This window comes from Ursus arctos, unplaced genomic scaffold (assembly GCF_023065955.2).
Source record: "Ursus arctos isolate Adak ecotype North America unplaced genomic scaffold, UrsArc2.0 scaffold_2, whole genome shotgun sequence".
Taxonomy (NCBI): domain Eukaryota; kingdom Metazoa; phylum Chordata; class Mammalia; order Carnivora; family Ursidae; genus Ursus; species Ursus arctos.
Window position 1 is genome coordinate 65,324,065 of NW_026622874.1, and position 13,555 is coordinate 65,337,619.

The window sequence follows — 13,555 nt, forward strand, 5'->3', positions numbered from 1 at the left end:
AAATCAGATGTTTGTGGGTGGTAGCAACAGGATTTAATAGAGACCAAAACTGGGTTGAAAACTCGGCTCAGAGAGCCTTACTTGTATGTCCTGATGTAAATAACTTAGTTTTTCCATCTGTAAAATAAAGATAATATGTATTACCCGGGTAAGTGTGAATATTAGAAATAATGGTTATGTGCCTGGCCTCTTACAGGTTACTTACTGGCATGTTCAGAGTGAGCGGTACTTTTTCCTTTACCACGGTGTTAATTCTTGTAAACCATGGACTTGGGGCTCTTTAAATGACTTCAGCAGCCTCTGACACGGATCACATACCCTGCCTATGCGTGGTTTTAGCAAACTGCCCGGCGACAGCCTCTGAGCTGATACTCCGCTGGCTGTTTGGAGAAAACAGGTTAACAGCCCGAAGCGCGCTCGGAGTGTCCGCCGAGACCCGCAGTGCTGGGGGGCTTCGGCGGCTGCCTGGGAGACGCCAGTGCCGGCCCTTCGCGTGCTCTGGCCTGGAGGCCGGACGCGAGTCTGGCTTCCTCGTAGAGACGACACAGCTCCCTCGGCCAAGCCCAGCGCTTTATACCGGGGACTGGGAAATTGTCCCACTTACAGGCTCGGACCAATGCTACTTGGAAAGAACAGCCACATAGGTTTTTTGGCTAAGAATCGAACACAAGGTAGGCGGCAGAAGAAATTAAACTGGGAGAAGTTAGTGCTTCCTAGACATTTTGCTGCTTTACTGTTAAAAAGATCTGCCACCCGAGATCTCGGGAAGTTGTCCTCCAAGCAGCGGGCTCGCTTCGCGCCGCCTTTCCACGCGCAGCCTTGACGAGCGCTCCCTGGAGGAGTTCCCACAATTCCCAGCCAGGAGGAGGCACTGCCCCCTGTGACGTCGCGCCCGCGGATTGGCCGGCGTCAATTGGCCCGGGCTGCGGCGGCAGTGGAGCGGGAACTGGAGACCGGCTGGTCGCCATGACGGGCTTTGGGGTCCCGCGTACACGACGCGGCCGGCCGTTTGTCGGCTGGCCTGCGCCCGGCGTCCCGCTGCTGCTGCAGTGTCTGCTTGGGACCCTGGCCAGCAAACTCAACGTGCCACAGGTGTTGCTCCCCTTCGGCCGGGAGCCAGGCCGCGTGCCCTTCCTGCTGGAGGCGCAGCGGGGCTGCTACACCTGGTGAGGCGTCGGGTCCCCGAGTCTTCACGCCCCCTTGGCCCTGCAAGGGTGGACGGGTTTCCCTCGACGAGGACGCCACCGCAGCGCCTAGTGGCCGTTGCCCTGCAGGGCCTTACCTGTGGGGTGCCGCTGGAGCTGGAGCGGGAGGCAGCCCCCGCACGGCCTGAAGATATGTCCCGGGGGGGTAGGGCTGGGGGGGGGTCCTCACCGACCGACTAAGCTGGGGCTTTCTTCTCAAGGGGCCTCGGGACAGCGCTCACGGCCTTGTGGGGTGAGCTGCACCCGCATTTCAGCGAGGAGCGAGACGAGGCCCCGAGACCGTGAAGTGGGGAGGCTCGCTTCAGGTGGAGAGGAGGCCTGCCTGGGGGAGAGCTTTGCCGCCTGCGCGAGGGGTGTGTTGTGGAGCTTCCTCAACTCTGAGGGGAAGTGGGCGCCGCCGCATCACAGGGCTAGGTTGCCCTTCCTGTTTCCTAAGAGGCAGTAAAGCTTCAGCTCCCATTTTATGGCAGGGTAAGGGGATCGGGCCTGGAGGATGATCCAGTGTGGGTGATGCACGGAATCTCACCATCGAAAGCCAAAATATTAACTTTTTTATCTTTTAAAAATTTTTTATTTATTTATTTGCGAGAGAGTGCGCGCGCGATTGAGCACAGGCAGGGGGAGCAGCAGGCAGAGGGAGAAGCAGACTCCCTGCTCAGCAGGGAGCCGATCTCTGGGCTGGATCCCAGGACCACGGGATCATGACCTGAGCCCAAGGCAGACGCATGACCACCTGAGGCACCCAGGTGTCCCAAAACATTTTTTTAAATTGTACTTTGAGTTGTACTCACACATAATTTAGGCAGTTTTTCTGTCTTGGCAGCCCAGTTTTAAGATTGGACAAAACTCATTCCGCACCGTATGAAAAATCCGTGTCTCATTGGAAACACAACATCAATCCTGTTTTCGTTTTTGTTTAGGATTTTGTTTATTTATTGGAGGGAGAGAGAGAGACCACGGGTGCATGCACAGAGCGTGAGGGAGAAACAGACTTCCCACTGAGCAGGGAGCCGCATGTGGGGCTCGGTCCCAGAACCCCGGGATCATGACTTGAGCCGGAGGCGGATGCTTAACCCACTGAGCCACCCAGGCACCCCCATCAATCCTGTTTTTACATACTGAGGGAAGAATGGAACAATCTTATTTTTTAAAGGTTTTATTTATTTGAGAACAAGAGCAGGGGGCAGAGGGAGAAGCAGGCTCCTCGCTGAGCAGAGAGCCGATATGGGGCTCGATCCTGGGACCCTGGGATCATGACCCGAGCCAAAGGCAGATGCTAAAATGATTGAGCCACCCAGGTGCCCTGGTACAATCTTTTTTTTTAAGATTTTATTTATTTATTTGAGAGAGAGAGAGACAGCCAGCGAGAGAGGGAACACAAGCAGGGGTAGTGCGAGAGGGAGAAGCAAGCTCCCAGTGTAGGAGCCTGATGTGGGGCTCGATCCCAGGACCCTGAGATCACACCCTGAGCCGAAGGCAGACGCTTAATGACTGAGCCACACAGGAGCCCCAATCTTATTTTAAATATTGAAGGAGAAATATATGTGTCTCATTGCACAAGGGATCATTGGGAAAAGGTTTTGATCAGTCTCCCTGAAATCTTGTGTCTCTAAGCATGGTTTCTACTTTAAAGAGTGTCATTTAAATACACCTGGTCATGTGTAACATGGAAACACTGTAAGAATCCGTGTTCCCCTGATAGTTAATTTTAACCCACATTCTTATTTCAAATTCTTAAGTATTTTATTTTGGCAGGCATTCCACCCATCATGATGCAGTAACTGTTGAGCCTTTATATGAAAATGGCACCTTATGTTCCCAAAAAGCTGTGCTCATTGCTGAATCTACCCAACCGATACGCCTAAGCAGTATTATTCTTGCTCGAGAGATAGGTATGTTGAGATAAACCACACAGAAATCGTTCATCTGTAGTAGAGTAATCTGTTATCTTTTATACATGATTAATGCAAACAGCGTTGGCTTCAAATGATAAGTAGAAAAAAGCAATCTGCAGAATAACCCTAATTGTGGCATCCTATTCTGTGACTTCTTTTTTTTTTTTAATGTATCTAATACTTGGCATGGTGGCTGATACAGAGTAGAAACCCTAGTTTCTTGAATCATTGAAGAAAGGAAAGAATTATTTATTGGAACTAGCTTAGGTGTTAAGGTCCGAGGTGGGTCTTGACTAAGGCAAAAGGAACAAAGCTAGTACTTATCAAAGTGCGGTCTGTGAACCTGTGTCATCAGCATCAGTATCACCTCGAATCTTAGAAATGTAGATCCTTGGAGTGCCTGGCTGGCCCCGTTGGTGGAGCCCACAACTCTTGATCTCTGGATTGTAAATTCAAGCCCCACGCTGGGTGTAGAGATTACTTAAAAATAAAATCTTGAAAGGAAAAGAGTGTACCCGGTGACATTTCCAAGTCATTGGCCGTACAGGTTGGGTCAGCCAGCCGAGATGATTCAAAGCCTTGTTAAAAATGTTTGGGTCCCCGTGACGCCCTACTCTACCCAACTTAATGAGATTTGGATAGGAATGGAGTTCATGGGCTTCATCATTTATAAAATCAGGGGTGCTGATAAAAGAAGTAAAGCTTTGAGAGCTTCGCATCCTGCACCTGCTCATAGTCATCATCGACCAGTTTTACTTAAGAGTACGGATGGAATGTCATTCTGGCTGTAAATCAGCAATCTCTGTTAGATGGAACATTGCTGTACACTTGCACTTGAATGTGCAACTCTTGATCTAGGGGTTGTGCGTTCGAGCCCCACATTGGGTGTAGAGATTACTTAAGTAAATAAAACTTAAAAAAAAAATCACCTAAAAGCTATAATATTGGGCTCTTAAGTTAGCTTTGCAATTATATGGAACTGTTGTGAGTTTTTTTTTTTTTTCTAGTTATGGAAAAGTGCCTGGCACATCTGAGTTACTACCCTTCCCGTCCCATCTCCTTAACCATTTGATTCCCAGGGGATTAAAGAGTGTGCCACTGTTGGCCAGCAGATTTTCTTTCTACTACTAATACCCATTCTACAAGTTTTGCTGCTGGCACTTTTAATGTCCTCATATATGCAATCAATCACAACTATGTGGTGACTGCTCCCTGGCTGACAGCAACTGAAAGATGTCATCAGTTATAAAATCTCAATTTCAGAGATGTTAAAATATCAAAAAATAACTGTCTTAGAATCAATGAAATATGGTATGAGGACTCTCAAAGATGAGAATCTCTGAGGAATGTGTCATACAGGACAGCTACAACAGATAGAGGAGGATACCAAGGTCAGAAAAGAAGAATTGTATTGGTCACATAGGCAATTTTTTAATGTAATTACTCTTAACTACATGAATTCATTCTGATACCAAAAGATTCGTTTACCCAATTGCTAAGAAAAATGTCAAATCTGGCTTTCAGCTTAATTTCATCCGACTTAATAATATTCCGAAGTGTCTTTTAAATCAGCTTTTCCAATTTTGCTAGACTCTCAATAATAAATGCCAGTTTCTGTGTCCTACCAGGTACAGTCTCATCTGAGTGGAAAACAGTGCTCTGAAAGGGGGCGGTAGGAGAGGGAGAGGACATTGTGAAAGGGAAGCATATGCCTAAGAGAGATTGTTCATTCATTTGACAAATATTTATTGAAATGACTGCTAACTGCTAGCTGTCTGTAAAGATAGATTAAAGCACTCCATTGTTGTTTAGGTGCTTAGAATTTTATGATGTTTTTGTTGACATGGTAGTGAAGCAAATTAGTGGCTGACAGAGATGATGGCTGGAGGTGATAGATGAAGTGGGCTTGTTTTATTTGGTAGAGTGCTCGATCTTTTGACTTTTGTTCTGCTTTGACCAGGTGCTACTTCATTTGGTAAAACCTTCAAAGAATATAAAAGGTTATATAGTGAAAAGTAAGCCTCTAATCTCTTTTCTCCAAGAGACAGCCACTTTTCTGTATCCTTCAGAGGCAGTCTGAATATATGAATAATGAATATGCCCTTTTTCTAGTGGGAAATCTTGATTTTTAACCTTAGGTAAAGGACCAGTGGAGGAGTCTGGAGATGAAGGCATGATTTTAGCTCACCTGGAGGATGAAGAAAGGGTTTGGACAACTGGGTGATTTTAGTGTGGGGTGAGAGGAGTACTGGGTGATCAGCACTTACTGTGGCGTGCTCAGCATGTTGTCGACATTCTGTAGATACAGGTTGGTTAGGTGCTACAGTGGGTTATACTTGTATAAACGAGGAGTTGATTTGGAAGTTAGGATAAATATGGGAATTAGGGAGGGTAGGAAATATTTGCCATTTCTGCTCCATCTCTTGCTCCTGGCTCTGCATCCTTTTGGTTCTTGCAATACTGGTTTTGTTTTATTTTTTTCTTCTTCTTTCTTCATCTCCCTGATCAACTCTTGTCCTCTCTATTTCATTCATTTTTTCTTCTTTATTACCTTGCTCCTGTGTGGACCTGAAGTACACCTGAAGTAATATGGACATCCAGATAAGAATATTCGTTATATTATTTAATAAAGTTATTCATTTTTACCTTTAAAAGAGATAAGTTGAGCACCCGGGCAGCTCAGTTGGTTAAGTGTCCAACTCTTAATTTTGGCTCAGGTCATGATCTCAGAGTTGTGAGACTGAGCCCCATGTCAGGCTCTGCACTGGGTGTGGAGCCTGCTGAAGATTTTCTCTCTCTCCCTCTGCCCCTCCCCTTACCTCTCCTTGTCCCCCCCCCCCCAAAAAAAACCCCAAAACAAACAAAAAAAACCTGCTTAAAAATTAAAAAAAAAAAAAAAAAGAAGTAAGTTGAAGGTATGATATTTCTCTTAATCACTCTTAATTTACGTATGATTCATACAAGGTAATTTTTTTTTCTTTACAGTCAGTGGCCATATATTGAAAACTTATTGCTATTGAAGTAGTCCGATGGGTAGTCGTTGAGTGCACAAGGCTTTTCGTATTTTTTATGTAAGGTCACAGCTACTTCTGTCCTACGATTGCCCTACGTATTTCTCCACAGAAGAAAAAAAATATTTAATTTCCTATTTAAACTGTTAGATTTTCCAGTGCCTAATTATCTATTGTGTATTATTTAAGGTCACCCTTCCTTCCTTTGCCGTCCTTGGAACACTTCCTTAATAGTGTTTTATCAGCAGATCCCGTGAGATTTCAGCTTCTCCTGGTTCTTAATGATAGGTCCCATATTTTGGTCTTCATTTCTTTCTTTTTTTTTTTTTAAGATTTTATTTATTTTTTTGACAGAGAGAGAGCGCGTGTGCACGGGGGTGGGCAGCAGGCAGAGGGAGAAGCAGGCTCCCCGCTGAGCGAGGAGCCCAGTGCAGGACTCGATCCTCATGATCTGAGCCAAACGCAGACGCTTAACTGACTGAGCCATCCAGGCGCCCCAGTCTTCATTTCTTTTAACTTTAGGTTCTGTTCAATTAAATATCAAGTAAAAGATTATCAAGTAATTTTTAAAATATTTTCTTTTAAAATAATTTTAAATTTGCAGAAGCAATGCAAAGATAGTACAAAGAGTTCCCATATACTCTTCACCCAGTTTTCTTTAATGTTCCACTAATGTCCTTTTTCTGGTCTAGGATTTAATTCAAGACACCACGTTACTAAACTACGTTGTTGTGTTTCCTTCATCTCCTGTGACCTGTGACAGTTTCTCAGTCTTTGTTTTTCATGACCTTGACATTTTTAAAGAGTATTGGTCAGGTATTTTGTACAATGTCTTTCAGTTTGGGTTTGTCTCATGATGTTTTCTCATGATTAGACTGTTTTATAGATTTTTAGGAAGAAAACCACAGAAGTGATGAGCCCTTCCCAATGCATTATGTCAAGAGGTACATGATATCAACATGATTTATCACTAGTGACATTAACCTTGATCACTTGGTTAAAGGTAGCATCTGTCTGTCAGATTTCTCCTCTCTTAAGTTACCATTAAGTTACTTTCCATATGCTGTTCATTAAAAATTATCACTAAGTTAGCCCACATTCAAAGGAAGAGAAATTAAGCTTCACCTCCTGGAGGGAGGAGTATCAAAGAATCTGTGGACATTATTAAACCCAGTACAATAACTAATAAATATTTGAGGGAGATGCTTTGATATATCTTGTTTCTTTTTAAAGTTTCACCCACTAATTTTAGCATTTATCCAGGAATCTTGCCTGTAGCAGTTATTACTGTGGGGTTCTTTTTTTTTTTTTTTTTAAGATTTTATTCATTTGTCAGAGAGAGAGCACAAGGAGGGGGAGTGTCAGGCAGAAGGAGAAGCAGGCTCCCTGCAGAGCAAGGGATTCCAGGACCCTGGGATCCTGACCCACGCCAAAGACAGACACTTAACTGACTGAACCACCCAGGCGTCCCTACTATGGAGTTCTGATGGTGATTTTCTATTTCTGTAATGCTTTCCACAGTTTAATAGCAATCTACTGTAAGGAAGGTAACTTATGTCTTCCAGACAAGTTCTTATTTATTTATTCACTCATTATTTCTATAAGTATTAACTCATGGATATTTATTTTTGGTTTCTAATCCAATATTATTATAATTTATTTTGTTACTCCACTTTTTCTATCTTTGGCCATCAGGAACTCTTTCACGTTGATTCCTGTGTCCTTTGGGCTTGCCCCGTCTTAATTAATGAGTTGTAGTACTTTGTTACTTTTTAGCACTATAAGATGAGCCAGGCCCATCTTGTATTTTCCCTGCCCAGCCATTTCCTCAAGAAGTCCTGGTTCTTTTTGTTAAGAGAACTATATTTAGAAACCAAGATCTGCTGTTAGTGTGCTTGTTTCTACTGTATTGTCACTGTTCCTAAGCCCTTTCAGCAGACAGTGCTAGGAAGTATATGTATATATACTAACACATATCTGTATTTCTATATTTGCATATATGTTGGTGTAAATATGAGATCATATTGATATCTTTGGTTCTAATCTTGCACCACAGCATAATTCCTTTCTCTGGTAGTGAGAAACCTGACACTCTGTATCTACAGCGTATTTACTTATTTGTTGAACCCCAGTGTAAATACGGTCTCAGGATGATTAAGTCAGTTTTCGTGTTTCTTGTGAAAGGAAGTATAGCTTTGCCTGAAATAGAGCGTATTTTGATGCTCCTTGGCCTTTTTTGAGAGGCACTTGCCTATATTATCTGATTAACATTTTCCTTTGTTTTAAAAATTACATAAGATCAGATCCACAGCTAGGGACAGAGTCTACCCCTAATGTCCATTGGTAATTTGAGGTATTGTAGTGGTCATTACTTTGCTTTTATTTCTTGTAGATGAAGCTAAAAGTAAAAAATACAGAGTTATAACAGCAAAATGAGACAGCTATGTAGGCAGTTCTCTAACATTTGGTAAATATGAGAAGTGGGGTATTGTTAAAAGATAGGACAAAACAATTTTTAGTTTTTGTTTTTTTTTTTGTTTTTTTGTCAGAGAGATAGAGATAGAAGAGTGAGCACAAGCAGGGGGAGCAGCAGGCAGAGGGAGAAGCAGGCTTCCCGGTGAGCAAGGAGCCCGATGCGGGACTCGATCCCAGGCGTCTCCAAGACAATTTTTATTTCATCCTCCTTTCTTCTGTACTGTTTCTTTTTGTGTTTTTGAAGTTCATTGTGGCTATATTGACCGGAACTCTAGTTGGGTCTAATACATTGTTCCCAGGCTTTTTAACCTCATAGAGAAATTTATTGGCAGGACTGACATATGGTTATCACTCTTTTACTTTCTGAAACAAATACATTTTGAAAAAATCTCTAATGATGTACTGTATGGTGACTAACATATCATAATAAAAAAAAATCTAATGCCATAATTTCATAAAAGAAAAAACTTCAATACTTCAAAGCTCAGGTAGAATATAATAATAAAGTATATTCCTTTATTTTATTATTTTTTTAAGATTTTATTTTTAAGTAATCTCCACCCAGCGTGGGGCTCAAATTCACAACCCCAAGATTAAGAGTTGCATGCTCCACTGACTGAGCCAGCCAGGCACCCCTAAAATATATTCCTTCAAAGTGAATACATTTAATTTTATTTCTCATTACGTTAAGATTCTTACCATTCTCATTTTTCCATGGATGAATGAAAATATTATAGATCAGTGTTTGAGAACGACTGGTCTGTTGTCTCTTATAAACAGAGGCTTTTGTGTTTTGTCATTACACAGGTTGAAAGCAACTGTTACAGCCTTTCTTTTTTATAATATAGAATAAGCTTTTGAGTGCTTGAGATGTTCAGTAGATTCATGACCTATTGAATTAAATTCTAAGTTTTTGGGTTCATCATAGTGACTGACCATGAACTGCGCTGTGATGTTAAGGTTGATGTGATAGACAGCATTGAAATTATATCTCGAACCCGGGAGCTCTATGTAGATGATTCACCACTGGAACTGATGGTGAGGGCATTGGATGCTGAAGGTAAGGGACTTCAGAGGATTCAACAAAATTACCTAAAACAAAGTAATATTCCTTCGTGTTTAGTACTTGGTTTTGAAAAAAGCAACTTGAGAGATAAAGTAGATTAGAAATAGTATTTCGTTTTTATATGAAGTTCATGTACATGAGGAATTAATAATTATGAGTATGATTCAATGCATTAACTACATACTTTCATAAAATTTTTCTGCTGTATTTAATTATTGGTTATCTCAGAAGTTTTCTTAAAATATCTGGGTTCAGTCGCTGAGCTTCTGCTGATGATCCCTAGATCAGCTATTAAGAACATTTGTTTGGAATTTATTACTAGCTCTGTTTTGATCAGTCCACTTTCCATAGGCCAGGCGAATTATGTGTAAACCTGTGAAAAAATTTTATAAATTTATCTTTCTTGAGACTGATTTTATATTGCTTTTAGTGTACTATACTAATGTGTAATATGGTATTTAAAACATTTAAATTTATTGCCACTTTCTTTGTACACTACTGTAAAGAATATTTTAAATCTGAAAAATGAATATTAGAAATATTCTGGAATCTAGTTTTTATAAAAATTTTTGTTGAAGGGACCAGGATTTAGGGATGCCTGTCAACCCTGAAGTAGACTGTACGGTGGCCTTTATGTAGAAGGGTGCAGAAAGAGTGGCATAACTTTTGTCAGCCAGAAGTTAATCAGCTTGAGTTCTTTCTGCATTCAGAAAGTTTGTGTAGCAACAGTACTTTTATCGTTTGTGTAGGGATCTTCCTGGTATATGTGTTTTAAATTAATTAATGGTAAAATAAAATTAATTAATTAATGGTAATGCCTGTATTTGTTAATGAAGGAGGCCTAAATATAATTTTCTAGTTAGGTTTCTCTTTCTTGTTAAAGATACCTGAATATTTTTGAATATGTGATTCTGTTCTGTCTGCTTTTGGCTTGCTTTATAGGGAATACTTTTAGTAGTTTGGCAGGGATGATGTTTGAGTGGAGCATTGCCCAGGATAACGAATCAGCAAGCGAAGAATTGTCTAGCAAAATTAGGTAACATTGAAACCAAACATAAACCATCTGATTTTGAAGGAGACATCTGCCTTTGGGCGGCACACTGAACAGCAACTCTTTGTATGGGTTTTGATAATCCTGCTGGCTGGGCTTTTTGGGAACAGATAAATTTACTAGGGGGAAATGTCTTTGATAGAATGACATATGGTGTGGATGCAGTTACTTTTATGATTGTTTAGTTTGAACCACTGCAGAGGAATTCGTGAGCTCAGAACTATACAATTGTTTGAGCCAGGTGTATCTTCTGGCAGTTTTGTTGTTCATGCTATCTGCACATGCCGGAATACAGTGAGTGGATGATAGTGTGAGATTTTGTCTTTAATTCTAAAAAATAACTCTCTTGACAGTCCCAAGTTTTAGTCCCACAACAGTTTTAGCCAGAGGCACATTAAATACTTTTGTTCTATCTAATCCTTATGGAAAACAGACTTTTTAAAAAAGATTTTATTTATTTATTTGACAGAGAGAGAGAGCATGAGCAGGGGGAGGAGCAAGGGCAGAGGGAGAAGCAGACGCCCCGCTGAGCAGGGACCCCGATGTGGGACTCCATCCCAGGACCCTGGGATCATGACCTGAGCCGAAGGCAGATGCTTAACGACTGAGCCACCCAGGCAACCATGGAAAACAAATTTTAGGACTTTTTACACTATATAGACATTGAAGAGACTGTGTTTAAAGTTTCTTAGGGCCTTTTGGAAGATGACTCATCATTTGATTACACTAGAAACAAACTTTATTTTATCTCTTAAGGATTCTGAAATACTCTGAAGCAGAATATTCTCCCCCAGTATATATAGCTAAGATGGAAAAAGAAGAGAAACAAGGAGATATGATTTTGGTGTCTGGGATCAGAACTGGTGCTGCTGTTGTAAAAGTTCGAATTTATGAGCCATTCTATAAGGTAAAAAGTTTGTGCCATAAACTTTAAAACCTTCATTTAAGGGCCTTGCCTGTGGAAAATATTATTCCTTATATTTATCTATAGTAGAAGCCCTTTAACCTGATATGATTTGGGTCAATAATTAGTCATTTAATTGAAAAGTCATTTGAAGTAGGTAAACAAACAAAAAAACTTGTCTTCTTTAAGCCTGTTACTACCTTATTGTAATTACACATACAGCTGGTGTTTCTCTTAAAATGTGTAAGTGCAGTTTGTTCACCTGTTCTTTGGTGTAGGCCCAAGATGTTTCCTTGGCCGCGAGCTCACCGGTTAGAAACATGTATGCTCATGCTTACACTGTTGCAGTTCCTATTTTCTTTTTCTTTTCATTTTTCATTTCATTTTATAGTCAAGTGAAAAATTAGACATGTATGGAGCAATTTGAGTATAGAATTCTATATTTCTCAAGGATTTTTCCATAATCTTTTACATTTCTCAGCCATACCTAACTTTGATAGCTGTACATTTTAGCAGCTTGCTTTGGCCTTCTTTTCAAAACATTTAAATTTTTTTGTAGAAACACCTCTCTTTTTGCAATCATGGTTTATTTTTTAAGGTAATTATAATTAAAAGTGCAAATGGCGTAAGTAGGTTTCAGAAAAATCAATATCTTTTGGTGAACGTCTAATTCAGATGGCAGGGACATGGTGTGGACATCATAGACAGCAGCCTAGCTGCCTTGTGTTGGGTCAGTTTTCACAACAATCAAGGTGTTCAACAAGGATAGAGAGTACTTAATCTGGAAAGTCAGTTTGTTGGAGGCCGGTTAAAAGAATTTCTGTGGTATCCAGTTAAGTCTTCCCTTGTTTCATTTTAGCATATGTGCCTTTTTATTTACCAACTCTTCTGCTTTAGAAGTCTTGTCATTTTCTAGTCTTAGTTTGAGTGACTTAGAAAGTCAGTATAGTATTAAGATTCACGATCACTTTTTAAGGCTAACTGAAATTATGATTTGTGATTAGGAAAGTGTTTTTAAATCTCTGTAAGATATTTTAAAAGAGACTTATAAGAAGTAAACTTTTAACAGGGAAGATGGCCTTCAGGATTTTGCCTACAGAACCTAGTTTTTTTTCCTTCCTCTTTTAGAAAGTGGCAGCAGCATTGATACGTCTGCTAGTTTTGGAGAACATATTTCTTATACCATCCCATGATATTTATCTCTTAGTAGGAGCGTATATTAAATACCGAGTTGCAAAAATGGTACAGGGAAGAATGACAGGTAAGGTGATTTATCTTTTCCTAAGATTAACATTTCCCAAATCCTTCCTGCTGACAGTAAGAGAAGCAGTTCCACCTTATGTATACAAATACTTCTTTGTGTTTTTATTTTTTATTTTTAAAAATGTTTTTAAAGATTTTATTTATTTATCTGACAGAGAGAGAGAGAGACAGCCAGTGAGAGAGGGAACAGAAGCAGGGGGAGTGGGAGAGGAAGAAGCAGGCTCCCAGCGGAGGAGCCTGATGTGGGGCTCGCTCCCAGGACACTGGGATCACACCCTGAGCCGAAGGCAGACGCTTAACGACTGCGCCACCCAGGCGCCCCTTCTTTGTGTTTTTAGATTTTGTGATAAAGTATTCCTTAAATGCTATACTTGAGATAATACTGGGCAGAGATGGTCCCCATGTCTTGAACAGCTTAGCGTCAGTACCTATAGGCATCTGAATTCTCTGTTAAAACAACAACCAAATATTTACTAGATTTTGTAGGGCAAGTGAGGAAACTTTACCAGAAGAGACTTGAATGATCTTTGCAAAAGTTGTTTCTTGAGAAACTTAATTCATTAACTGAAAACGTAACACTCTGTTGACCCTAGAAGTCCCTTTGAGTTTATAAAGTGTGCGTTGGCTCCATTAGCATGAGTCCTTTCCTTCCTTACTTAGTGGGGATCCTTCTTGCTACTTTCAG

General features: G+C 40.8%; 2 protein-coding genes across 2 annotated transcripts in view; both read left to right on the top strand.

Annotated features, from left to right (window-relative positions):
- The first annotated feature begins 35 nt into the window (after positions 1–35).
- Positions 36–13,555, top strand: part of NUP210L (nucleoporin 210 like) — a 73,447-nt gene continuing 59,927 nt past the window's right edge. The window contains exons 1-6 of the mRNA XM_026485054.4: positions 36–1,166; positions 2,961–3,097; positions 9,515–9,646; positions 10,595–10,688; positions 11,460–11,610; positions 12,736–12,868. Coding sequence (XP_026340839.2) covers positions 967–1,166; positions 2,961–3,097; positions 9,515–9,646; positions 10,595–10,688; positions 11,460–11,610; positions 12,736–12,868 — 847 coding nt within the window. The 5' untranslated portion in view covers positions 36–966. The remainder of the gene's footprint in view (positions 1,167–2,960; positions 3,098–9,514; positions 9,647–10,594; positions 10,689–11,459; positions 11,611–12,735; positions 12,869–13,555) is intronic.
- On the top strand, positions 3,525–5,119 carry LOC113245162 (ATP synthase subunit ATP5MJ, mitochondrial-like). The gene is made up of 2 exons (XM_044379063.3): positions 3,525–3,862; positions 5,061–5,119. The coding sequence occupies exons 1-2, from the start codon at positions 3,667–3,669 to the stop codon at positions 5,117–5,119; spliced, it is 255 nt and encodes an 84-aa protein (XP_044234998.2). The 5' UTR covers positions 3,525–3,666.

Excerpts from the sequence above, each read along its gene's own strand:
- LOC113245162 (XM_044379063.3), top strand. The coding sequence starts at position 3,667 with ATGATTCAAAGCCTTGTTAAAAATGTTTGGGTCCCCGTGACGCCCTAC. Across the intron at positions 3,863-5,060 it reads TCGACCAGTTTTACTTAAGA|GTGCTACTTCATTTGGTAAA; the intron begins GTACGGATGGAA and ends TGCTTTGACCAG.